The 26,284-nt window shown below is 45.7% G+C and overlaps 1 protein-coding gene across 2 annotated transcripts in view; it reads right to left on the bottom strand.

Annotated features, from left to right (window-relative positions):
• Efnb2 (ephrin B2) overlaps positions 1-26,284 on the bottom strand; it is a 44,153-nt gene that overhangs the window by 15,098 nt on the left and 2,771 nt on the right. For both annotated transcript variants that reach the window (XM_052751624.1, XM_052751623.1), the window contains exon 2: positions 6,451-6,734. In XM_052751624.1, the coding sequence (XP_052607584.1) occupies positions 6,451-6,734 (284 nt within the window). The remainder of the gene's footprint in view (positions 1-6,450; positions 6,735-26,284) is intronic.

Here is a 26,284-nt window from a genome sequence, read left to right on the forward strand (position 1 = left end):
GCACTGTCACGTGTGTGCTTTGCATGTTTGTACATTACAGCCGCTATTATTTTCTATACACACTCTGTTTGCTACCCCTCCACACACACCATGCATTTCTGTGTGTTCTCCCCACAGTGCACACACGGCCCAGGAGCCACAGCCACACACTTACAATGATGGGCTAAGGGCTTGGCCGCCCTGCATTGGGTTTTGCCCCTGACATTTCATGGTGTGTCAAGTGTTCTAAACCACACTGTCTGGGTTTCCTCACAGCAGTAAAAATTGTTCTGTTCCCTGTGCTACTAGACTTGAAAGTAAGATGAGCGTGAAGGCCACGGCATCTCCCCAAGGATCAAACACACCCAGACTCAGAGCTTTAGGGATAAATTCGTGCACCTTAAAAACTATATAACTTAGTTCTTCTCAACACAATCTTCTTTTTTCTTCCCCTAAATGTCTGTCTGTGCCTCTTGGCTATTTTTTTAAGTGTTTTATTTTGCTTTAAAATTTCATCTTCATGATGAATATTTAAGGGCTGTTAAGAAGGAAACGTGTCCCCTTTTATCCACTAGGTCTCTCGTATTGTTCAATTATTTATAAATCTATGTGAATGTTCACAAGCTGTAAATACAAGGGTAGAGATACAAAGATGAATTTTATGAAATAATAAAGACATTTTTATTCTGAATAACTCCCGAATAATTTCTTGGCTATGTTAAGATCTTTATTTTTCATCTTACTTCTTTTATATTATGGTGCTTATTCTTCCCCAATCTTTGCGCCTCGCTCTGGGAATCCGTCATCTCATCTTATCATTGGTTACTTTCAGAGCAGGGAGTAGCAATGGCAGGTCTACATCTATGTGGTTTACATGAGATATGCTGTCCCTGTTCCCCAAGGAGATGCCAAGGGCAGCCGCATCCTCTGCTCCCCTCTGCACCACCCAGGCTAGCATCCAGGTGGCCATGACTCTACTAAACTCAAGAAAGCAGAGTGTCTTGGTGCATCACAAGACAGGCAGAAGCAAAGCCGAGCTTCCTTTATATTAAATTCAATATGGATCCTCCTGATCTACCCTGGGAGAGGCTTCCCTACAGATGGAGCCCATGAGGCACCCCTAGCATTCTGATTGATAAAGGAAGAATCTTCCGTGTCCTGGGGAGCCACGGCATGTGCGAGGCTGGTGAACTGGAAAGTAAGAACCACAACTGTGGGTGTGTCAAGACTCCTCCCTGTCTGAGTCTTTAGGGTCTCTCAAAGAACCTGCTAGCAAGCTCAGGCAATTCCAGAATTCACCACACGTAAGTGTGTGCTTCCAGGTCAAGGGAACCCAAAGGACTGTAAGGACAGTCAAAGAAGACAAACTGGGAAGATCTAATGAGTGGAGCTGCCCAGAGTAACTGAGGCTGGCAACTCTCTGTGGTTCCATCTATGCCCAGACTACAAGCCAAGGATGCTTTCGGTACCCAAACTTCCCAGGCGCTCCATCTCACAATGAAGCCCAGCTTTGCCTTCAGCCTCCAGCCTCTCACTTCCTCCCTGTTCCGATGTTCACTTGTACTTGGTTGGGGGCTGCACACACAGTCACAAGCCACCTGACACACTTTTCCTCATAGGAATTCACATCTACCTCATGAGCAAGTATTCTCATGATGCCCACTTTAGAGACGAGAAGACCTAGGCAAGAAATCAGCCTGAGTTACTCGTCTGTTGGCACATAAAGTCCAGGGTGGCCAGATGTGGACTCACAACTCCTATGCTAACTTGTGTTTCTAAGTGTGGTTTGTACTCGTCCTCTGTGCCTTCGACTGTATGGTCTCTGGCAAGAGTCCATCACAAAAAGAACAGCTATAGAGAAAACTAGAAATGGGCTTAAATGCCTCAACTCAGCAACTGAGGGCAAAGAAGGTATCAGACACAAATCTTACCACCAAGACAGGGGTCAGGAAGACAGGACGTGGTTTCTGTATCATCAAGATACCTAGTATCTAGTATGTAATGAAGGGAGTGTGGCTGGCTGCTACTTATACATAAATAACCCATCAAACAAACCTCATAATCTCTTTATGGCTGTCGTGTGTTCTTACATGTTCTAAAAGCTATCTTCATGTCAAGGGGCATCTGAAAGCTGCTTTGAGATTTAGTATTTTTCCAAAGAGATATTACAAGACACTCAATATATGTTAGTGTAACTTGCCACACTCACCACCCAGAATGAGCAAAACAAAGCCAGAAAAGAAAATGCAGCATATGTTCAACCAAGTAAAGAATGAACTATTGTTTTGGCTCTTTAATACTGTTATTTGGGGTGGGGGTTGTGCAATTATTTCTCTTTATTTTGTGATTTTTTTTTTGCTCTAAAGTGAAATGTATGCTTTACAAAAATTAAGTGTCTGTGGAGCCTACCAGTTTTGCACACTTTCATTAAAGAGGCCTAAGAAATGGAGGCACCCCCAGACTTGATGGCTCAGCAAGGCGGACTGGACATGGAGAGTCACAGAGACACACTCTGTGGATTCAGTAACAATCAAACGATCTTTGGAAATGGTGACTTCTAGATGATGCTGGAAGGCTATGACCTGCCTAGGGGGTATACAATAAAACAATACAGAAACTACATAAAACAAAAGGCAAGGTACAGCATGAAGCCCGTCTACAGCTCTGGGGTGGCCCCTTGTTCACCCGAAGTGTAAGAATACGAGGCAGCTGCTTCCACCCCTCACTCAGGCAGTCACTCTGTGTAACTTTGCAAGGTTTCATCTCAGGTTTGGTATCAGCCACAGCACCTGCCTCAGGACAGAGTTTATAGGCCAACACAAGGAGCTTGCTGACTCAGCCCGAAAGAAGCAAGGACAGTTTCTCTAAGAAAACTGGGGCACGCAGAGGACGGATGCTTTCCCAATACAAACTGGACAGCTTGTTTATAAAACTACATCCAACAGCGAGCTTCTATTGCAAACGGGTAATATCAGAAGATACAGTTATTCCATAAACAATGAAATGAAAGACACAGTAAGAATAACTACAGGCCAAATCTAAGCCAGCTCTGTCTCTGAGGCCATTTAGGATCCGAACGTAACGAAAGAGCAGGGGGTTCTCAGACCACACGGTCACAATATCCCCATCGTCAGATCACTCGCAATTAGAAGAGTTTATTAGTTATGCAAATTAAGCCCAAGGCTAATTACTGAAATAGGTCGCTTGAAAAGTCAATTCTAAACACGAAGAAACCCCATATATATCATTTTGCCACATGTCAAAGCAAAGAATCATTGCGGAGGAGGATTAATGAGGAGGCCTATCGCTGTAGCACGTTACTTCTTAAGAGAACTCAGGGGAGAAATGGGGGGTATAAAATACAGTTCCAATTACACATTTATGTTTACTATAAAACCCAAAGATGCAGTGGCTTTAAGCTGGGTAACATGAAAAGTCAAATAAAAAAAAAATCCTTGTTAAAAAAAAAAAATTGGGGCCAGATCCTGCTGGCTTTAACCGGGAAATATCGTGGACACATCAGTGGGTCTGTATGTCTGACCATCACAGTCTGGACAACGGTGATAAAATAATGTTCTAGAGAAGGAAATTAAAGTGAGTTCCTCATTAAGCTCAGGCAACATAAGTAAGACATAAGGCTCTGGACTCCCAGGAGACAGCCAAACACCGGCGAAGCCATGTGTACATCCCCACAGGGGCATGCCAAGCACTCCTCCAAACCACAGCTGCTCCTCTGCCCCCGGGACGGGACTAGCATATGATGCTCCTGACATAGACTGGGGTGAAAGTGCCCAGCAGCCAGCTGCTAAGTCTTGGAGTCAGCAAACACACCATCATTTACAACCTCAAAACTGAATCAATGCTTCGCAGCATGAAAATGTACCTATGAGTCTGGGCGCTTCCTATTGTGCTACCCAGCCATCTTCATGAATGCACTGGTATAAAGATTATTGCCTGCACAGACTTTCCTTCTGGAAAAAAAAAAAAAAAGGAATGGGACTTGTGTGTGTGTGTGTGTGTGTGTGTGTGTGTGTGTGTGTGTGTGTGTGTGTGTGCATCCTGGACACGTGTTTGATAGGGGACTTGGTGACTTTCTCAAATCCCTTGACTGTTTTGATACTATTTTAAAATTTGATCTTATCACTTCCCTCCTTTCAACGGAACTCGTACTGCAGGGGACGCTGCTATGGGGTGTGTGAGAAACTGACTTCTGCATGTTGCTAAGTATTTGAATATCCTCTTCTGCCTGTGACGTGGGGGAAGCCTTTCAACCTTGCTGCACTGGGCTTCCTGGAAAAGTCCCACTCACAGGCCTGGGAACATCTTGCTGCAAACAGTGTTCTCACAGCGCCTCACTGCTCGACAGCCAAGGTGTTGCTTTGAAGACGCTTTCTAGTTACTGGGTGCACGGGAGAACCTTGCGTGTAGAGTAGCCTGGCTTTCAGCTTGAGGTCATCTTGCTTCAGCCTCCTGAATTACAACAAGCCATCCCATGCTTTGACATGGCAAACCCTAACTCTAGGGATGGTTCCGGGGGCCAGAGGAATGAGAAGCATATCATAAACCTGTTAACACGGCCTAATGGATTCTCCAAAAGAAAAAAAACAAGAAAACCAACAGGTGCCATTATTGGGTAGATTGCTATTAACTACAGATTAAATTGTATGTGCAAGTCCAAACCAAACCTCCCACACATTGAAGAGCAGTTATGACAGGTTCACTCTTTAGTGTTTACCAAGCTTCCCCTTGCCCTCCACAGGAAGCTGGGATTTTCAATGCCATCTTTTTGAAATCTAAGGTTAAGATCAAGGAGAGAACTATGCAGGCCTATGTAGAGAACTATGCTCCCCACCCAAATGTAGGAGCCCTAGGACTTCCTTTGACAGCATTTTCAGGGTCAGGCATCTCCCATCTTGTGAACAGCTCAAGCACATGCTCAACCTTCTTTCTCCACTCACCTGGAGCAGTAACCTTCTGAAGGGGACTAATCTGGGGTCAGTTTCATTTTCTCCAAAAGTCATGCTAGATCATGGCATCTGTTAAGTCCTTATTCGTATGTACGTGTGTTTCCAAAAGCTTAGCTTCCATGTATTTTACCTTGTAACTACTTCATATCTTCAAAGATGGCCCTATTATCTACCATCCCATCTGCCTTGTTTCATCTTACAATGTTTTTATTTTCAGTTTATGGTGATTATTCCATCAAATATCTAACTGAACCACGCTCTCCCCTTTTTTTTGTTTGTTATTCTTAGAAATCTATTTTGTATGTATCATGTTAGCTTCAAAAACCGGTTCTCAGTCTCGGTGGCATTTGAAGCAACAGACAAGATAATTACTGCCTGTGACCACCTTTGCTTTAATTACTAATGTAAAAAATACACACCAAGGAACTCTAGATGAATATACAGTGAATTGCTGCTTCTGTAATATAAAGAGCAGGTCGTAACTCGAGAAAGCCAGACTTCCAATCTAATGATACGGTGCTAAGGGAGCCAAGCCAGAGGCCAACTGTAGTACAAGGAGCTGAAGTCTAGGGAAACAGAGGAAGGAGGGTAACTTGAGGGCTGGGGATGTAGGTCAGTGGTCAAGTACTTGCCTACATGAATTGGGAGTTTCATCCTAAATACTACAATTTAAAACAACTACAAAAAGCCCGTAAAAAGTATACCATGAAAACAAACAAATTAACCAGAATCTCATTGTTTGAACCATGTGAGCAGCTGTACCAAGACCCATGACACTGGGACCAGGAGAGTTGGTTGGTGTACACAGTAGGCATGTGTCACAATGGGTACAGCTCACAAATGCACTTCAGATCTACCCCCAGTGAATATCTATCCTCCATTATGACAGATACAGGGGTGTCATTCAGGCAGCACACCTAGGCTTTTAGTCAGGACTCAACATGACCACTTGGACTGGCACTTGTCTGTAAGCCCCATGCTTCTAAGCTCTGAGCTCCTCCTGTCTGGAGTGATAGTGTCCTCGCGAAGCGTACCACTATTACACTTTGCTCTATTGAGTCCTAGCTTTGAAACACAGTTCTTGGAACAGAATTGCACACTAAATGAATGAGTGGATGGATGGATGGATGGATGGATGGATGGATGGATGGATGGACAGATGGCTGGATGGAGAGAAAAAGCATCACACAGATTTACCTATCAAAACCTCACCAAAGGTCCTTAAAGATGGTTTTGTTAGTAGAAATGCTGAGTCCCTTCATATAATTTACTTATTTCAACACCATAAGAATCCTGGCAGGTTCGCCCCAATGAGTATTTATATTTAATTAATACTGTTACTACAGGGTCCCAAATTTCAATCAATTTTTTTTTTGGAAAAAAAAAATGAACAAAGCTTCTCAGCAAATTATTTATCAGGGTAATTTAAAGGAAACAGAAATCAATACAAACCTAGTTAGCTTATCCTAATTCCTACGAAACAAAGAGAGAGAACTATACTTACATATAATGTAGTAATCTTTGTTCTTCTGAAATTCTAGACCCCAGAGGTTAGGGCTGAATTCTTGAAACTTGATGGTGAATTTCACATCTTGGTCTGGTTTGGCACAGTTGAGCAGGGGCGTGTTTTCCTTCTTAATAGTGCATCTGTCTGCTTGGTCTTTATCAACCATATAAACTTTATAATATTCATACTGGCCAACAGTTTTAGAGTCCACTTTGGGGCAAATAATATCCAATTTGTCTCCTATCTGTGGGTATAGTACCAGGCCTTGTCCGGGTAGAAATCTAAAAAGCATAAAAGAAAAGCCACTGAGTTGATAAAAGTGAACGTTCTTAATGACAGGCATCAAAGAACCAGACGCTACCCATCACCCCCAACCACGGACATCTCAGCACCACACTCTGATTCAACAATGGTATCTTCAGGGAACAAATGCTTTGAGGAATTAACCTCAGAAAACAAAAGGATGAACTATCCTTTCTTTGAACCATCAGGCCCAGCGGCCTACTGACACTTGGTTCTCACCCCCGCCCTTGTAATATTCCAATACTCTTTTGTGCAACTTTATAACAACTCTTCCCTGGTGGTGAGTCAGACCTTCCCACCTGTTTGTTATTTTTTAACCATTGGCATCGCGGTTTATTGGGCATGCCAGAGAGATCCCATCAATTCCAGGAACAGCGCATGCACAGAACCTTTGTTGTCCTGGTAGTTTCCATGTGCTGTTGATATTAATTAATAGACAAGTTTCATCAAGAATGTTTCGAATTACTTATCATAATTAGTCAGTCACTGATCAAACAATGAGTTTTTTATTACACAGAACAAAAGAAATGTCTTACAAACCCATAAAAGATAACCAGAAATAATTAGCGTCGTATTGATTCAGCTGCAAGATGAAGAGCCCTCTCCTCATGAGGACAACAAGTACCTCCTTGGTCTACAAATCTCCCTTCCCCGCCTCCCTTGAGATGTATTTGCTCCAATTAATTCTTCGACAAATCTTTAGAACTAAGACTACTGATACAAAATCCCTTGGATGCTCCCAGCTAAAAGCTCTCCTCCTTTCCTTTCTTGCTGGCCATGTTGCTGAAAGATCTTCCCTAATGGGGAGTTTCTCTGAGACACTGAAACAAGAGCTTCCTAATGAACATCCTCTGTGAGTGCTAACATTAACAACACACTCAGAGAGAGCGGCCAAGCCTGCAGGCTCATTAAAATATTAAAGCTCCCGAACAAAGCATTGCCTCCCAATCCTTCCAGCCTGGACTCTGGCATTATTTAGCCAGAGATGCCCACCAGCCTTGATGACCCTTGGGGCCAGGATGCAGCAACAGATAAGGAAAGGATGATGGGACTCCCAAAGTTCAAATCCACACCAACTATCGTGATTTATGTAACAAGCCGCCAGTTCTCAGCCAGTGTATTATTCGGTTACAAAGTAGCAGAAGGCACAACTTACATTTCAGACTCATATTCAAAACTGATACTTTAATTTTTAAAAATATTTGTACATGTATACAATGTATCTTGGTCCTAAACATGCCCTATTCCTTCCCTCCAGGTCCCACTGCTCCTCCCCACCAAAACATACATTTCTTTCACAGCTCCATGTCTTAAAAAATGAATAAATAAATAAAACAACTCCCTGAAACTTTTTTAAGGCATGCGCGTGCGTGCGCACACACACACACACACACACACACACTGCATATGCACAAGGTTGCCTGTTGTTACTTCCTTGGGTGTTCTTATACAACCTCAAAGAGAGGGTGGTCCACTGACATCAGGTTTTTTTTTTTATTGTTTAATTAAATTAGTCCCTTTAGCAAGAACATATGATATTTACTGTTCACTCACTTAAACACAAAAGTAGGACAGGCAGGATGGCATAGTGGGTAAAGGGGCTTGCAACCAAGCCTGATGACCTGAGTTCAATCCCAGGGACCCACTTGGTGGAAGAAGCGTCCTCCAAGTTGTCGTTCTGACTTGTAGAGCACACTGCCACCTGCACTAGCCCTCCCCTGGATATACAAATGGGTGTGTGTGTGTTTGTGTGTGTATTTAATGGTGAACAGGATCAATTAATAATGAAATCTTTCTGTGAGACAGAATTCAAAATGAATTTATAAATTGTAATGAATTTAAAACATCCATGTGTATATTGCTGAAGAATTCTCTATAACTCTTAACAAACTGAGAGAACTATTGAAGTGGCCTCTCCGTCATTTCCCACAATTATCAGGAGACTTTGGGAAAATACAACTCCAGGGACTAAAAGGCTTCCCTACACACAACTCTTTCTTTCTAGGTGGGTTCTTCTTGCTGGATAAAACTCAACAAAGTTCCACGGGGCCCATGTATCACCCTCTCCTCCTTTTCCCCAAAGTGATTCTGAGGTGTCCTGTGGCTGTAGCAGGACAAGATGGGGGGCAATAGGTACTACACTAAATTCCAGGAACATTAAATGGCTCTCCCTCCTGGTTCTTCTTACTCCTCGACCTTTAAAGGAAATCCGTAAGGCTCACACAAACCAACCAGCAAACACCGGGGCCAATTCCCACCTGAGGCTTCCTGTCCTGCTTCACACTTTCCCTTTCCCTAATCCGTTCCTTCTGCAGTTGGTGTAGCCGGCACAGTGGGACACCATGTAACGTGCCACCTAGCCTTGGTACATGTCTCCTATATAAAAACAGAAGTCTGTCAGTCCTTCAGGCCAGAACTTTCGTCATCTTGCAGTGGGAGGGGATGGCTCCCTGACCTCGACAATCCGGGGTCTTTCTAACTGAGGTGTGTGTTCTCATCTTCCCATTCAGTTCTTTAAGCTGACCAGTATATCTGTGCAAGTCTTGGGGACACTCCCCCATCCACCCCTACCCACCCATGCCGTAGTATCCCTTAGGTCTGAAGTCTGGCTCATTAAGCTCTCTCTTCATTCAAATTTTTCCCAAGGTCTCTATGAGGACAGTTCTTTCGCTGCTTGCTGCTTAACTCTGGCATCACACAGGTGGTCCCCTCTACTCAGATAAGTCACGACCCAGCAGTCTCTTCTATCACCAGGTCACCAGGCCCCAGTCCCAACACTGGTGCTGATGAACTGAGGTCAGGAACACTGAGCACATCAGCTGGTGTGGCTTCAAGAACTGCTGTGGTTTTTATGATCATTTTCAGGAGGAACAAATCACATAAATAATTTAATGAGTTTTTGATTCATCTTGCAAATCAGTTTTAATTCAGTGTGTGCAGTTTGGTGACGGAGCAGCATGGTAACCTGTGAACACACAGTTGGAGGGGTTGGATCTTAAGTTTTAAGTACATGTGTATGATATAGTTCGGGCCAAACCTACTGTTTCTAAAGCTTCAAGGAAGATAAATACCGGAATTTGATCTTTTTCCCAGAAAAAGTTGCTGTTGCAAGTGTTCATGAAAGAAAGAGGGAAGCCTCTGCATGGCAATCCACAGGCAAGGACTCCACACTAAGGGCTCCACCGAGACTGTTTGAAGTCTGTCTGTGGAGGGTCAGCACACCACCACAGACTCTCAGAGCAGACCTCTAGAGCGCCTTCCCCTTCCCAGAGCCAGAGTAACGCAACACAACGACCACACTGGGGCTTTGCTGTGAGACGGGGACAGGGGAGTGCTGTCCTCCACGCACAACCATCGTTTCATCCGGACAGCTGCGACTGCTTCCAAGAGTCCCTGGACCGGGCCTGTTGCCTGCTGACATTTCCTCATGGAAAGAAGGGGCGGGGAGGACCAATGCACCTTCGGACTCTGACATCACCTGCCAGCTAGCTGTATGCAATTCTGTATTACATGGCCTTGTATGCTCTAGAGGTGCTAGCATTTACAAACTGTGAAAGGTTACTGAAGGCAAAGTCCATCGATGCAGCTACGGGGAAGTTGCCATCCATGCCGGCGTGAGACTATTCAGTGGTGTGGCTACTTTCGGGTCACCCATGGTCTTGTAGGCAATTCCTCAGCCTGCTCTGCAAAGGAGCCCAAAATACTCATCGGTTCCCCAAGTTGGACTTTGACGGAATCATACTTTGGTTCGTTGTTGGTGTCCTATGAGGACGGAGTAGGCATTTGCTTACATCTTCCCAGGGAAAGAGTTCCCATGACACAGTCTCCTATATCCCAGGCTGGCCGGGAACTTACTATGTGAGGCTAGCCTAAACTGCTGATCCCCCTGCCTCCACTGCCCAAGGGCTGGGATTACAAATGTGCATGTCCAGCAAGTTGCATATTGTTCTAGATGTTCTGAGTGATGTTAAGAGATGAAGACTGGGTCTTCAGGAGCTCACAACTCTGCTCCCCAAAGGAGGGCTGCTCCCACACGTGTGTGATCCCAAAAAACGCTCAACAAAATTATGTCCTAGTGGGAGAACAGGAGTGAGCAAACACAAGCTAACAGCGGCGACACATGCTGAAGTCACATCATGTGCCCCAAACTGATGGCAGGTCACAGGTAAGATTGGAGCTCTGAAGACAGGCCATTTCACTGGGACAAACACATAGCGGAACCAAGCCAATGTGTCATTCCACTGACTCATTGGGCAGTTTCTGACCCTGACTCTGTGGGTCTCCACAGCCTCTGGCAACCTCCAACCTCCTTGTTTAAAGCATAAGATGGCTGCCACACACATCCAGTGGCCGCTAACCACAAGACCATTACCTGTCCGATGCAGAGCTGAGCCTTGCTCCCCTCACCTCTCACCCTATAGTCTAAGCCACACAAGCACACCTTGTGGAAGAAATAAAGCCCTCGGGGAGAGTGATGAAACCCAACAGGAAAAGCCCTTCCCTGCCCTTCTCAGTTCCCACTGTATCGTATTAGTATCTAAATCTGGTTTTGTGAAATACATGTTTTCCTAGATCAAGTTTTCCATAGATAAGCTATGAAGTTAAGGGGAAGAGAAAGAAAGTCAATACACACTCAGCCTTGCAAGAATCCCACGAAGAGCTATGGAAATCTAGCTGCCTGCCCTGTGTACGATAGCTGGGCCAATCAGGGCCTTCTGAGGAGGCCACCTGGCATCCATCCCTTGCTCTAGGAGGCCAAGAACCAAAAGGTGAGAGAGAAATGGGCCCACCACCTAGAATTTGTATTTTAGATGTAAAGTTACAGACAAACTCCAAATATTCCAGGCAGACAGTGTTTATCAACGGCAAACGGGGTGCTTCTCAATCACCTTTTAGAGGAACACAAGGCCATAAAATCTGTTATAGATAGTCAAGTCAGTAAACAGAGCCCTTTTTGAAGCTATGGGTTTGCATTTGTTTTCCTTGGCGTATCCTGGGAGAGTCAGACCTCATACACACACATCTGTGCCTAGAATAGTAGGCAACACTCAACAATAATACATTGACAAGGGGTGACCAGGAGAAAGTGCTCCAAAAGTTACGGTGACAACAACCCGTTGATGTTAAATTACTGGTGGTAACCCATGGTGGGAGCCACACTCTGGCTTGTTTTGGCATATTCAGGTAAGGATCACCTCGCAACCAAAACCAGCCACCCACCACTCACACTGTTCCTACAGAGGAGCAGGGCGTTTAAGGCCCGGGACAATGGGCCTCGCCAGAACAGAGCAGAGTCGGACATTTTCTCTCCGTGTTGCCTACTGAGTATCAGCACTCTGCTGGCTGCGTGCCAGGAGCATGGACCACCCCATGGCAGCCTAAGCACTGCCCCCTAGCTCCATTCACTTTCCCTGGGGAGCTCCCAGGGGCTTACAGGGGAACCCTGAGCAGAAACAGGACACTCCTCTGGTTTTCCCCAGTGAATCATTTCCAAGCAGACAATAGATTCCATGACTTTGACTCAGGTAGAGAGAGAACGGAACCGGGACAAAACAGGCAACTCCGAAGTAGGGTTTCCAAAGCCAGAGGCCTGGTGTAAAAAGGATTTGACGCCAGAATCTATTTTTACCTGCGGGTTGCCTATTGATTTAACTCAGGTTTGAAAAAGGCATTTGCCAAACTAGACTCTCACAAAAGTGCTCCACACAGGATACTTTGAGTAACTCTAATGATCTATACAGTAGACACTAATGTTTAGTAATCTAAATTAGATCTCTAATAACTTAAATTAGACACCTCAACTTCATACTTCTCATTGTAAAAACCTCTATTAACATCACACAACTTAATATTCTTTCATGTTCATAGCTGAGAACATAGTAGAATTAACGAGGAGCAGAGGAGGAAACCTAAGCCTGTGTGTGAACCCAGGCTGGTTTAAAATGCTGCAATAACACAGGGAACACACAGATCAGCTGATGGAGTTGGAAACACGATTTTTGTGGGTGCAACACACCATGTCACCAGAAGCCTGGGAGCAGATGGAGGCAACTGTTGCCAGATTCACCTCTGACCTTTACCCTGTGTCATAGGAGATGAGATACTTTGGTGGGTGACAGAGCTGTGGACCTAAAGTTCCACTCCATCACCTCTCTCTCATCAGGGAAATCTCAATTTCCCCTGCTCTTCTTCTAGTTCCACTGTATGGACCTCTGTGCAGACGCCTCCTTACATCCTATGTGTTTCCTCACAGGGGCAAAACGCAAAGGCTATCTTAGAAATTACCGCACAGCTACCGGATGCTGATGCTGTCTGTGACCACACAGGTGAAGTCAGCAACACAAAGCAATGACCAGTTCCTGTGTCTAGGGAATTGGGCCAGGTAGAGCCCCCTCCAGAGAGGGGGACGGCGCAGGCTTAGAAATGCTGAGCAACAGCTTCTGAGGAGAAAATGTCAGCTGCTACCTAACACGGTTCACACAGAAAAATCGATTTAACTGTTTCCTATTTCTGCACCATCAGGTCAGGGACAAAGCGTCTATGAAGTATGTCCCCAGAGCTCACAGAGAAGACGATGCAGCCACAGAAAACTGAAGGGGAAGACGGGAGACAGTAAGTTTTCCTACCTGCAGAACACTGCAAAGTCAGATGCATAAGCAAATACACGGCACACCCTACTGAAAATCCTAGGCTTCCTTTCATTTAAAATGGCAGCTAGTACAGTTGCACAATTGACAACGTCATTTTGGTCAACCGCGGACTGCATATGGAAAGGTGGTCCTGTAGCTATCTTAGTCTGGGTGAGTAAACACTGAGCTGTTCATACAGCCCAGACCCATCTAAAGACACATCCCCTGAAGAGGCCTCACTGTTAGGCAACCCAGGAGTGTGTATGACCACTGCACACAGATGACTTACTCGAGCTGGAAATAGATACCTCTGTAAAACATGTGGTGTGTACTGGACTGACCACAGAGACCAGCACACACGGACAACCGTGCCATCAATGGTTGGTTACCTGTAACCATCTGGGGCTATGCTGACTTTTAGGTGTCAGTGGGCTTCAAAGTTCTCTTCAGTAAGCAGACTCTGTGAGCAGGTTGGGCACTACTTTTCAACATACAGCTTCAAAAACCAAACCTGCTGGGCCTGGAGGCACAGATCTGTAACCCCAGCTCCACAGGAGGCTAGGGCAAGAGGGTCACAGTCCTGAGGCCTGCCTGCACTACAGAGTGAGTTCAAGGCCAGGCTGGGCAACTCAGTGAGACCATGTCTCAAAATAAAACGCAGAGAAAGAACTGAGGAGATAGCTTAGAGTCAGAGCACTTGCCTGTCATGTACGTGGTTAGGTTCAACCCCCAGGACTCCAAAAGTTCAAACAGTGAACAAACATAGAAACCTGAGCTAGCTTTTTGAACTAGCTTTCTTAGCTTTAATTTTGAAAGCATTTTAAATATTTAAGGCTTATAGATCTTTTAACTTTCTGATGCAATGCCCTAGAATGCACAGGGTGGTCTACGCACTAAACAGCCCCCTAGTTGACAAACGTAGAACAGATATTTGTCCAAAAAATGAGAAATAAGAGATTAAATAGAATTAGATTTCATCACTGAGCAAATCAGGAAGTGGGCTGACATTTTTAAGGAATGAGTTTTACAAATTGGGTCATCCTAGAAGGTAGAAAACCTCAAATCACATTCACACACCAGATTATTCCTGAGCCAGCACTGTATATCAAGGACACTTGAGATTTGCCACATTTTGGGAAACAGACTTTTCTCCATAAAATGCTTGTATTGTTACTTTAATTCAGTGGTAAAGGCCACAGGGAAGGTGGAGGGGGGGGGGGGGGACGACAATGTGTGAGTGAGTTCATCCCCCACTGAAAGTGGACACTAGAACCCCTCAGGATCAGGCCATTCCCTGGCCTTCAACTCTGCAACGCCTCTGATGTCCGTATGCAGCTAGGCTAACTAGCACCACACATTCCTTTCTGGAATGTTCCATGCAGTTGGGAGAAAGGCTTCACATCATGGGTGTGTGGACTTGATATAAACAGGCAGAATATTCCATTTCACGTTACCTCCATTTCCTACTAGAGTGCTGCAGTAGCTTAATCAGCTGCTCTAGAAGTGCCCCCACCCCCCACCCGCCCCACAGAAGCACCTGTTACAAGATGAATAAGTGAAGGAGTAGCACCCAGGACAGACAAGGCAATAGCTCCAGAAGAAATACTTGGGAAACACTTTTCCCCCTTTTTAGTGAACAGCACTTTACTGCCCCCTTTGGCATTTTAACATCAGAACAAGTTTCTACACAGACTTATTCTGAAACCAGAGAAATAGTGGGGTGTAGCTAGCTATAGGGTGTCAGGTTCACACAGAACTAGGTTACCAGATACCATGCTTAGAGTAACAAGTAATTACCCTGAAACTTCCAGCAAGCACACCGCTATCTTCTCAACAGCTTCAAACCTCCAAGAAGTGAGTAGTAATTGGAGGCTCTAACTGACATTTTCTGCTTTAATTCGAATGTGTGTGTGTGTTGGAACAGTGGCCTGTTTTCACAGGTGCCCCTTTCTTTCAGTTTTCTAAAACAAATACTCCGTGCAACTTGAACCCGATTTATTCAAGGATAAGAAAGGGGACCTAAAAGCAGGCTGTACAATTGGGGACCATTAAAGTGTTCTAAATGCGAGACATCGAGGGGGTGGGGGGGGTGAGCATTTCAAACTTCACACCAACCGCAAGCCAAACCTTTTCAAGAGCTGAAAGATGAGAAGCACAGAAATCCAAGCGTCTGGAGACGACACAGCCCCAGGAACCAGTTCAGCAACTCCACCAGGTGAGGAGCTGGGCTGGGCACCGAAGGAAGGAAGGAAGGGACCCATCTACAGCCCGAAGAAAGTTCTGCTCACCGAGCACCCCCGTGATGGTGGAGGGCCTCCGGCCTGACGGCCTCAGCTTGCTTTCCACAGTCACACCACGAGGAACACATTTCTTCAAATCCATCGTTCCCCTCTGCCTTCCTACAGTTCCCAGTGGGTCAAAAGGACACCGAACGTCACAACTTACGTGGCTGCACAACTGCACAGAAACTGACGTCTTTCGGCGTTTTCCTGTTTTGTTTTCCTGTGTGTTTGTGATACGATGCTAGAAAACGCTGGTCACTAAAGGAGGTTTCACTTTGAGATGCTCAAAGATAATATTCCCACAGTTTAAACGGTTTGGGTCCCCCTCCAGGGAAAACAGTGCAGGTATTTACTTCAGTTCTATCCATGTAATTGTCTTTGCCGCCTCAACACCTTCACTCGCACACCTGTAACAGGCTAAGGTTGAAACACGTATCTCCTATTAATCGTTTCCAAGTCAGACTTCACCTGCGTGAGGCAGACGCCATAGCTGTCTTTTCACAAGTTAACAGGCACTATTTAAATCTGCTATGGAATTAAGAACAAAACTAAGGTTTCGTTGACGTAGTGGACCAAAGAACATTCTTTGCCTGCTCTACACAAATTCTGTGGCCAGCCAAGGCAAGATTCAAGGGCTACAGCATGAAGCTGGAGGGGTGGGGAGTACGGAGTACGCAGTGAGCAAGCAAGAAGAGCGATGGTACATGCCAGACAGCCCCTCTGGCAAGCCGACCAGGCAGGCTCCCTGATTGAAACCCCGATTTCATAACCCCAGTGACAGGAGGCATTGCAGCCCTCTTTCTCAACTGTAATTTGTTAGCACCTGCACGGTCATGTTCCCAGCCGTGCTTTTAGCAAGAGTCTATAAAGGAAGGTGGGACCCATGTTATTTGTAGGCCAGGCCCTAGAGAGGAAGATGGCTCTCACAGAGAAAGGGTCCAAAGGGCACCTCCAGCTGGCTCTCTGTTGTTCCGGAGCCATTTGCTCATTTACCTGAGTGGTGAAGCCACAGGGGTGAGAGCCACATGCAAATTTAACGAGGACTGAGTGGTCGGCCTCCTCAACACTCCAAGACCAGGCATCCAGGGGCAGTCCTGGCCGTGCACACTGTCCCTTCAGCCCTCCATCCTCTTCCTCCCCACCACCATGTTTCTTCATTTCAAAGTGTCCTGCCTTTGTGGAACACAATTCACTCTTGTCCCTACTAAGATGAAAGCCTTTCCCTTTGGCCAGGTGTCCAACCAACAGAACCCCACTCCCCCGCCACATGCCTGCCCCCTCCTTTCCCCCCACAGAGCAGCACGCCAACAGGTGCGTCTGCAACAGAAGTAGGAGTAAGTCCACAACAGACGGAAGGGACCGTGACACTCAGCTTTCTGGGTCTGAGCAGGGAGTCTCCGTGACAGGCAAGCTTAATAGGCCTAGCAAACAGTTTACAAGGCTGTGTGTGCCATGGCTTTACAAGCCCCTAAATGGCTGGTTCCCAGCACTTCCTCCTTCCCAGGCTCCAGGGGAGGGGTCAGGCACAGGTCCCCGTGGGTGTGGTAGGAGTTACCTTCCTCCGGTCACAACCAGTGGGATAGGGGAAGAGGGGGAAGAGAAACCCATTGGGTAACAAAACTGCACCAGCAGAAAGGAGGAGTGGAATTGGCTACTGATTGATACACGTCACCCAGGACCACGTCACATGATGGAAATATGAACGAATGGTGCTCTGCGGTAATTCTCTTCCCTGGCCAAATCACAAAACAGCTCCAGAGTTAGGTCCTAACAGTGACTCCAGCAGGCTGACATGGAACAGAGAGAACTGGGCAGGGAAGAGCTAGCTGAGCGGATGCCATGCGGTGGCACTTTTAGAGTCTCAGTTCCAAGGGAAGTGAAGACATGGTTGCCTTCTCCGGAAGCTTGTGCTGCAGGTAGGCAGATGCCGGAGTGGAGGAAATGCAAATCCAGAGGCGACACTGTGGAGTCCACAGAACCCCAGGCCCACCAATATTCTCCGCCCGGCTTCCTTAAACAAACTGCTCCAAACTCGCAGAACATCAAAAGCCAGATGGGCTGAACTGAATGAATCCACAGGCAAGAAGCCAGACTCCCCGTTTGCTGTAGAAATAGGCCTGGGCTTGATTTGAGTCTTCTCAGCTCTGACAAGCTGGAAGCTGGCACAGTTCCCACAATCCAAAATAAAATGGCATTTAATTGTGACTAGACTCTAAAAAAGATGTCATACTATCTCCTTAGCTCCTGACACACACTCAGCAGCAATCTGGAGGTGACTCTGGAAGCTTGACTTTCTCCCAGGGGGAACTGACCAATCACTTAAATTCTTAAAAGGAAAATGTTGATAGTCAAAGGAGTCATACACAATAAATGCATTAATATTATATACTGTAAAAACCGCCTAGTCATCCTTCAGACGGTCTGATGATGACTGCTTCCAGTGGGTATGGTCTTGTCAGATCTAAGCTTCAAAGGATCCCTTAGAACCGGACACCCAGCAGAAATGAGGGCTGCTCAACGTTCAAACGAACAAGGGAAGATCGCATTCAACGCCTCTCTTTTCTCTACCTTGTGTGGACTGCTTTGAGCAAATGCACACTTAACTTACCCACAGCCAACCTCTTCTTGCGACAACACAAAAGAAGGGCAGAGAACCTAACAGCCAGAGAGCGAAACCAAAGCACTTCAGTTCAAATCCACTTCTTAGCTTCTGAGGACCTTGGGTAACTTGGTTAATCAATTTGGCCCCAATTTTTCCACTAGTGTTAAGAGGATAACAAAAATATTTCCCACTGGTGGCTGCAAGAAGATTTAATGATGGAGGACTGGGGAGATGGCTCAGCGGTTAAGAGTATTGACTGCTCTTCTAGAGGACCCAGGTTCAAATCCCAGCACCCACATGACAGCTCACAACTGTCTGTAACTCCAAGATTTGACACCCCCACACAGACATACATGCATGCAAAACACCAATGCACATAAGATAAAAATAAATAAATTATAGAAAGAAGGTTTAAAAGGTATGTATCCAGCAGTTGGAGCAGCAGCTGGTATGTGGTAAGCCCTGTATACGATTGCTATTACATAAAACAGGGTCCAATAGGAAGTAGGGGTTCTAAATGAAAAAAAAAACAAAAACCAAAAACAACAACAAAAAACCCAAAACTGCCACACTGCCCATCCCTGAACCCAGGCTGGATTCATGTATTCACTCGAGGACAAACATCTTTTACTAAGATACACAGAACAGGTTTGGCCAAAGAACCTTCTTTTTTTTTTTTTTTTTTTTTTTGGTTTTTCGAGACAGGGTTTCTCTGTGTAGCTTTGCGCCTTTCCTGGAGCTCACTTGGTAGTCCAGACTGGCCTCGAACTCACAGAGATCCGCCTGGCTCTGCCTCCCAAGTGCTGGGATTAAAGGCGTGCGCCTCCACCACCAGGCTAGAACCTACTCTTAATGCACAGCTGAACAGTTTAACAAGAATGTCCAAGGCTTGTTCACACACTTGTGTTCTGAGAAAGCACTGGAACAGGGAAGCAGAGGAAGAAGGTCTAGACTGACAGTGGATGGGGAATTAAAAGGTGCTTCATGGACCAGAGAATCTTAAAGAATCAGCAGCAATGACAGGCAAGCAAAAACAAAATAACACCAGAGAGCTTAAAATATTAGTGTTCATCTTCTTTAACAGAGTGTTTTCATTTTTTTCTTTGTATGGGGATGGTATTCGGTGGACAGCCAGTGAATTTTATTAACAGTAGCTGACATTTACTGGTTTGTTGTGCCAAGCTCAGAGCTAGGCCCCTTAAACACATTTCATCCTGACCACCGTTTTATGACTTTCTCACTCAGCACTGCTATGTGACTGTCTCTAATTTAAAGCTGGACAAATGAGCAACACGGAGGGATTGGCTCACACAGGTGAACTCCAAAGTCTGTGCCCTTGATCAAACCAAGCCACTGCCCTGGAGAAATCAATGGCCTGACCTGGCCATGATGACACTCATGTTTAAAACAATGGGTCCTTGACAATCCCCACATCAGAAAGGCTGCTGAAATCAATGAGCTGCTCTTCCACAGGGCCTGTCTGTTCCACTCTGTGGGACTTGACTCTGTGCTATGGCCACTCAGAGGCACATTATAGACACTACCCTACGCTAAAATAAGAGACTTCTGGCTTGCGCACTACTATATTTCAGCAATCTACCATGACTTTGCTTAGAGAAACTACTGTCTTTAAAAACTCAAGTTTCTTCTCACCTGGATTGAACCCCTACCCAGGACTGACCACCTTCTGGTCTTCCCCTATCACCTCTACATACAATGCCATGGCATCCCAGCATGGAATATTCCAGTTTCTACTTGGCATTTAAATCTCAAGGAAAGAGATTTTTCTGCCTTGACTTTATTCTCAGAGTAATGGACCTGGCCATTAATAAACACTTATTGAATTAATCAAGTTACAACTGCCAATTGTCTTGGGCCCTTGTGACCTATAAAAGGAAGAACGGGGTGTGGGGGCAGGTTAAAGGCCAGATTTCCTCGAGGGCCCTAAACAGCCTTTGAAAGTAGGGAGACTGCTAGATTTCTGTCCCACAAAAGGCTGACCCAAGGTAACAGTTCTCTTGGATTTGCTTTCCCACCAACACCAGCAACTGGCGACATCTCGGGAGCCTGCTTAAGTGTGTATCTCCCAGTCCCTCCTTAGCCCCCAGGAATCAGATACCAGTTTCCACAATCCCCGAAGATGACTTTGGTGCCCTTCAGTTCAGGAGCCTTGGATCTGGAGGGTGGATCTTGGATCTCTGACAGCCAATGATAAGAACACAGGCAGCCAACAGCATTAATCTGGGTTGTGCCTCCACATCCCACAGATACTTATTGGATACCCACAAGAGTCAGAAGTGAGTGAACTGTTGGAAGAAATAAGGCAGTGTCTGTCCCTTGCTTTGCCAAAAAGGCAAGGGGAGAGCACCTGAGCATGCCTGGAAGCAGCTCTGCACCTAGAGACCTGAGGTTCTGAGCATGCCTGGAAGCAGCCCTGCACATAGAGACCTGGGGTTCTAGGTATGCCTGGAAGTAGTCCTGCACATAGAGACCAGGGGTTCTGGGCATAGAGACCTCGGGTTCTGGGTATGCCTGTAAGTGGCCCTGCACATAGAGACCTGGGGTTCTGGGCATAGAGACCTCGGGTTCTGGGTATGCCTGTAAGTGGCCCTGCACATAGAGACCTGGGGTTCTGGGCATAGAGACCTGGGGTTCTGGGCATGCCTGGAAGTGGCCCTGCACACAGAGAGAGATCTGGGGTTCTGGGCACCCTGGAAGCAGCCCTGCATATAGAGACCTGGAGTTAACTGCCAGGTCTATAGGCTTGCAAAGGAAAACTGGACAGAGATCTCCATCATCACAGAAGAGAATGCATCTAGGGTCTTTCCTAATGATCTGTTTTCTGTGGGCAATTCTGACTGAGGATGAATGCTCTAGGGACACAGTAAGGAAACATAAGTGGGGAAAAGGCAAGGACTGAAGGGTTTTGTCAGGAGGTGTGACCAACCACACTGTGCCTCAGGCTCATCTGCTATCCCCTGAGTAAATGGAAGAGGTCATCTCAAAGACGTCTCTGCCTTTGAAGGACAGAAACTCCATGAAATACACATAGGCGAGGAAACAGCCCAGGCAAACGGGAAGAAGCAAGCTGTGCCCTACAACACGCATACCTCAGTCAGGATGAGGCCTCATTAAAATCACTCCCTTCTAACACAGATATGCTGAACCTAGGAACAGCACTCACATGTTCTAGGGAGATTCAAGGTGAGTGTCCACAAAAAGTATCAGTGTATGTCTTGGTGGCAACAGGGGCTTCAGTACCAGAGAAGTGCTATAAATAATGTAATTAAAATTAGACAAACTGAATTTCGATGGAGAAAATGAACTGGGTTCTTTAACCATCCTGTAGAGCATCTATTTACAACCCTGATGAATAGGATGTTTTCTGAATGTGTAGATCACCAGTGGCCCATCCACAGCATTTGGAAAGTGCTCCCCCTGGGTAGTTCCTACTCCCGCTGTGGAGGATGGAACTCTACCTTCTTCACTAGAACCCATTTGCTCTTCCTGTTTTGTTTAGAGAATTACTCTGGGCAGACAGAACCCACTTTCTTTAAGAGAGCCTTTTGCCACTGTGGTTTTAAAATCTGAAATCAGCAAGTATTTGAATTTGTACACTGAAGGAAACTATTTGAGAATGAGCCACTGCTGATTCCGTGTTGCAACCCCAGAAGCAGGTCTGCTTTGAACGCTGCTACACTGGGAATCCTGGTAACCCATTACCATCTCCTCACGACTTTCCTGGTTTTGTTACTGTCTACTCCTCCCCCTCCCCTTTAGAAACAGAGGCTGTTTCTAAAATATATCGCCCAGATATGCTCCATGGAATGGAGGGTCCAGAAAAGGCGCGAAGAAGAGCTCACCACTGGACAGTTAGTAAACACATGCAGGGCTTTCTTGCATAGCTCTTGAATCACTTTAACCCTGTTCCTAACGGAAAGCTGGAGGCCAAGGCGATTCAGCGTCTCCCTTTGTCATTTGCCGGCCATAAATATGCGCCAGTCTGTGTGTGAAAAGCTGAAGGAGGCGGCAAGCTTGCTGGACATTTATCATTCTCTGTTCCCCGTTAACAAGCAAATACTTTAGCTGAATGGGCCATTAGCAATCATTGTCAAATGGGGAATGAAAGGTGTTAGGATGTGACCAGCCTGTAAATGAGAGAGTGTCCCTCCTCTTTGATGAATCTCGACAAATGAAATGGATATTTTGGTATAGATTCAGAATTAAGACGGAAAGGAAGGCACAAAGTGGCAGGTGTTTGGGCATGAGGAGCGGTGTGCAACTGTACCGTCTTTCATAATTCTCACAGTACAGAGAAAAAAAACAGATCACAGAAGCGACGTGTCTACAGCCCCCAAACTATGATCCAGCGTGAGAACTAGGAAGAAAGTCAAGAAAATGGGTCTAAAGAGAACATTTAGGGCTTAATGATGTCTTTATCATCTGTGTACAGAAGCAGGAGAGACTAGACACCCTCCTGTTCCTATTAAAAGAGCTCCCAGGCCCCTTGTGTACGCCACATACATCCAAGACCCACTCCATGAAGAAAGCCCCTTGTCCTGAAGAAACAGTCAGACTTGCCTAAAATTCCAAAAGATGACAATAAAGAAAATATTTCCTTTCTGGTGGCTTAAACCAATTGTGGGTGTCACTCTGCACCTAACCCGGGATGGAGTCAATGGCTCACTCTGTTTAATGACTGACATGGAAAGTGTGGAAGACCAGCACTGAACTCCAGTTCCCTTACCCAGGGACAGAGGGCAGTAACCAGTCAGCAACACCAAGAGTTTTTGTTTTTGCCTTCAGTGTATGTCAGCACTATCACTTTGGAATCCTGTAATTTCCACCGGGAAACCCATCTCGTCCAACTCAAAGATTACCAATCACAGCGGTCAGGAAAGCCAGGAGCCCCTGGAATCACAAGGTTCATGGGTTTTGACATACCAGATGGAGTATTTGAATTAAACTAAATCCCCCTCTTTCCAACATTGTCACCTGCTATTTTTCCTTTTTCTTAAATTTCCCCAGGGAAGGAAAGACCAACCTCACAGAAGAGCTAGGGGCCCAGGTAAGGGCCAACAGCCCCAGCCTTCCTTCCCCTCTTCCACAGGCAGTACCGGGACGTGAAGGGCCCTGGGGGAAGCCTGAAATCAAAAGGCCTCTGTTTTCTTTTCAGATAATTCGGGCCCTACCTATCTCCCTCTGGTCTCCGTCGCTGCCCAGCAGGTCTCTGCCTGAAGCCCAAATAGATGAAGGCAAGGGCAGCGAAGGGCGGCTAATCCTACAGAATGGCTGCCTCTGTCAGGCCAAGAGTTAAGCAGGAAAAGCTTCCAGGCCCTAACGACTGCAGAGAGCTGTGCGTTTAATCAGCCTCCATCCCAGTCTATAAAAAGGCCGTCAATGAAAGCTACCTTGGCCATATTATCTTCCACCAATGAGCAAGAACTGTACAGCTTTCCTCCACGGCTTCAGCCATCCCAGACCACAAGTGGGGCTTTCATGATTCTTAATCCGAGTTCCCAAGTCTGTGTGGCTCTCACATAATACCCAACAGCCTGGAGCAAGGGCCTTCGCCCTACACCCTTTTCAGGGACGTGTCATTTCTAACATCAAGCTAATCTATATGTTGCCATGGCTTCTCCTTTATCTGCCTTTACATCTTACGAACTGCATGGATTTACCACATTATTTTTATCTGAAAGACAGAAAATGGTGGTTTTATTGCCATACAATCAGATTACTGCTGCTGGCTCCTCTATGCCTTTTTACCATACTTCAATCAAAAGGGATCAGTTTCTTTATGCGCCGCCCTTGATTTACTTTACATCTGTAAAGACGTAGTCTGGGTTGTAATCCCCTTATTAACTATGACCAGGGTTGATTTGCCTAAAAATAAAAGCAAATTGTGTCAGGCCCCTTCCACTTTGTTTCTGACTCCGAACTACAAAATGGGTTACTAAAGAAATCTTCAGAGTTCACACGGCTGTTATAGTGCCGAATTTAAAACGAGAATTAAACAAGTTAAACAGGGGAGCCATGTCAACGGTTTGCATCTCCCATCACGGGAGAAGGGCTGACTGCTTGCTTTTGTATTCTTCGGCTTTATGGAGACAATGAAGCCACAGGAGTTTTTCCAAGCTGTTCGGAACATGTCTCATTTGCTATCCTTCCTTTTCGGTTGTTCTTATTCCGCACCGGCCCCCTTCTAATCCTCCCCTTTACGGGGCGGGGGGGGGGGGGGGGGGCGCTACCTAGAGAGAGCTAACCCCTCTCAGGAAGCTTGCAGTTCTACAGGATCTGCATATTTTAATCAAAATATTTTAAACAGTCCAACACTTCTCTTTAACAAAGGGTGATCTCATAAGCAAATCTATGCAGATGTTTAAGTGACCTGAAAAACAGGTTCTTTATGTCTGTAGCAAAGGCAGGCAGTGACGAGAGACATTTTAATCATCTTTTGGAGAAGGGAGGCATCTTAGCATCCAGTTTGCAGTTAGATATTTTAAGAATAAAGTTTGCATTGGAACGTCAAGGAAATACTGTCCCTTAAAATGATTCTTTCCCCAGGGTCTACAGTCCATATTTTCCCGGCCTCTGCCACTCCCACTTCTATGACGCTGCCCCGCAGTCATGCTGGGATCGGGAACAGTCTCCCGTTCTGTGAATGTGCTTTGAAATGCCGATCCAAGTTAGGTGACACATTAAGTTCCTTGGGAGCAACCCGAAATATTTCAGCTGAAGATTAGACAGCAAAGATTTAGTTTACTCCAGGGCCCACGCTGGTTGAAGGAGGTTTTCATGTGGACCCACCAACAGGGTTCATCTCAGTCAATGCGAAGAGGTTCTAGGAAAGCTAATTAAATCCACCAGTTCTCCTCCAGCAGACTAGGGAAACCATTCCAAGGCCTGGTTTTTAGGTAGTCCCAGGGGGTGGCTAATTCTGCCTGTCTACAGCTCCGGCCACCGAGTCAGAACCGAAGTGGAATGCTGGGGCCATTTGCATGTCTTTGCATGGGTAGGACAAGTGTCAACAGCTAAGCTTCGTGAACGCTTCAGAACCAAGTGCCCAGCAAACCATCCTAACCTGGCCCTCTTTTCTGGGGCTGGCAGCTGTAAGTGCAGAGGTTAAGAAGTGCAGTCCCGGGACGCTCAGACCCTCATCTGAAGTGGTTGCCACGTTTGTCTTTGTGCTCTGCCGGGCTCAGCTGTGGAACAGGGACAACCCCGCTACCTACAGTTGATCACCCTGACAAAAATGTGAGGAACGTGGACATGAAACAGTACCAACTCCACCCCAGTGCTTTTTCTTTCTATTAAAACTGACAACGTGCAAACTGTGGAGCATACGCATAGTTCAAGGTGCTATTCAGTCAAGGCTGAATCTGCATTTGTTTATCTACAAAAATAGGAATTTCAGACACAATAGAAGGTAGGCTGGCATGTATGTGTTATTGAGCGGCTATTTAAACAGTTCTATCCATTGTAGTTTAGTTTATCAATTTGACAGGCCCGTATTTATTCAGGGCCTGACCTGGAGGGGAGGCCCGTGTGTTTCAGGTTATCTGGATATTATTCAGCCATTCTTTTGTATCAAGCCAATCAATTTCAGGAATTCAGTGTTACGTATGGGAGGAAAAATTACATGGGAAAAGCACAATGCTTTGTGAAGTAACTAGTATGTAATAAATAAAACCTCCAGACATAAATTAATACTGGAATGAAATTTTCAAAGGTGTAATTTATTCTAGAATACTATGCGAGTGTAGCATTGTTAGTCCTAAAGTGAAACTATTATTCATCAAAACAAGCAACAACAGAAAAAACCAGACGCCACTTTATTTTGGCAAAAAACACTATGCTGGAAAGGGGGATTCTACTGAACTGTTAATTAGAAATGACTTGCTTTGCTGTTCTTTCCAGAACTTAAAAATAGTTGAAAAATGACCTAAACAGTACCAGCATCTACAGATACAATGTGGCGAATCTAAGAGGGCGGCCACTAATCTCTGAGTACA

Source organism: Peromyscus californicus, unplaced genomic scaffold, assembly GCF_007827085.1.
Source record: "Peromyscus californicus insignis strain IS unplaced genomic scaffold, ASM782708v3 Scaffold_23__1_contigs__length_62951481, whole genome shotgun sequence".
NCBI lineage: Eukaryota > Metazoa > Chordata > Mammalia > Rodentia > Cricetidae > Peromyscus > Peromyscus californicus.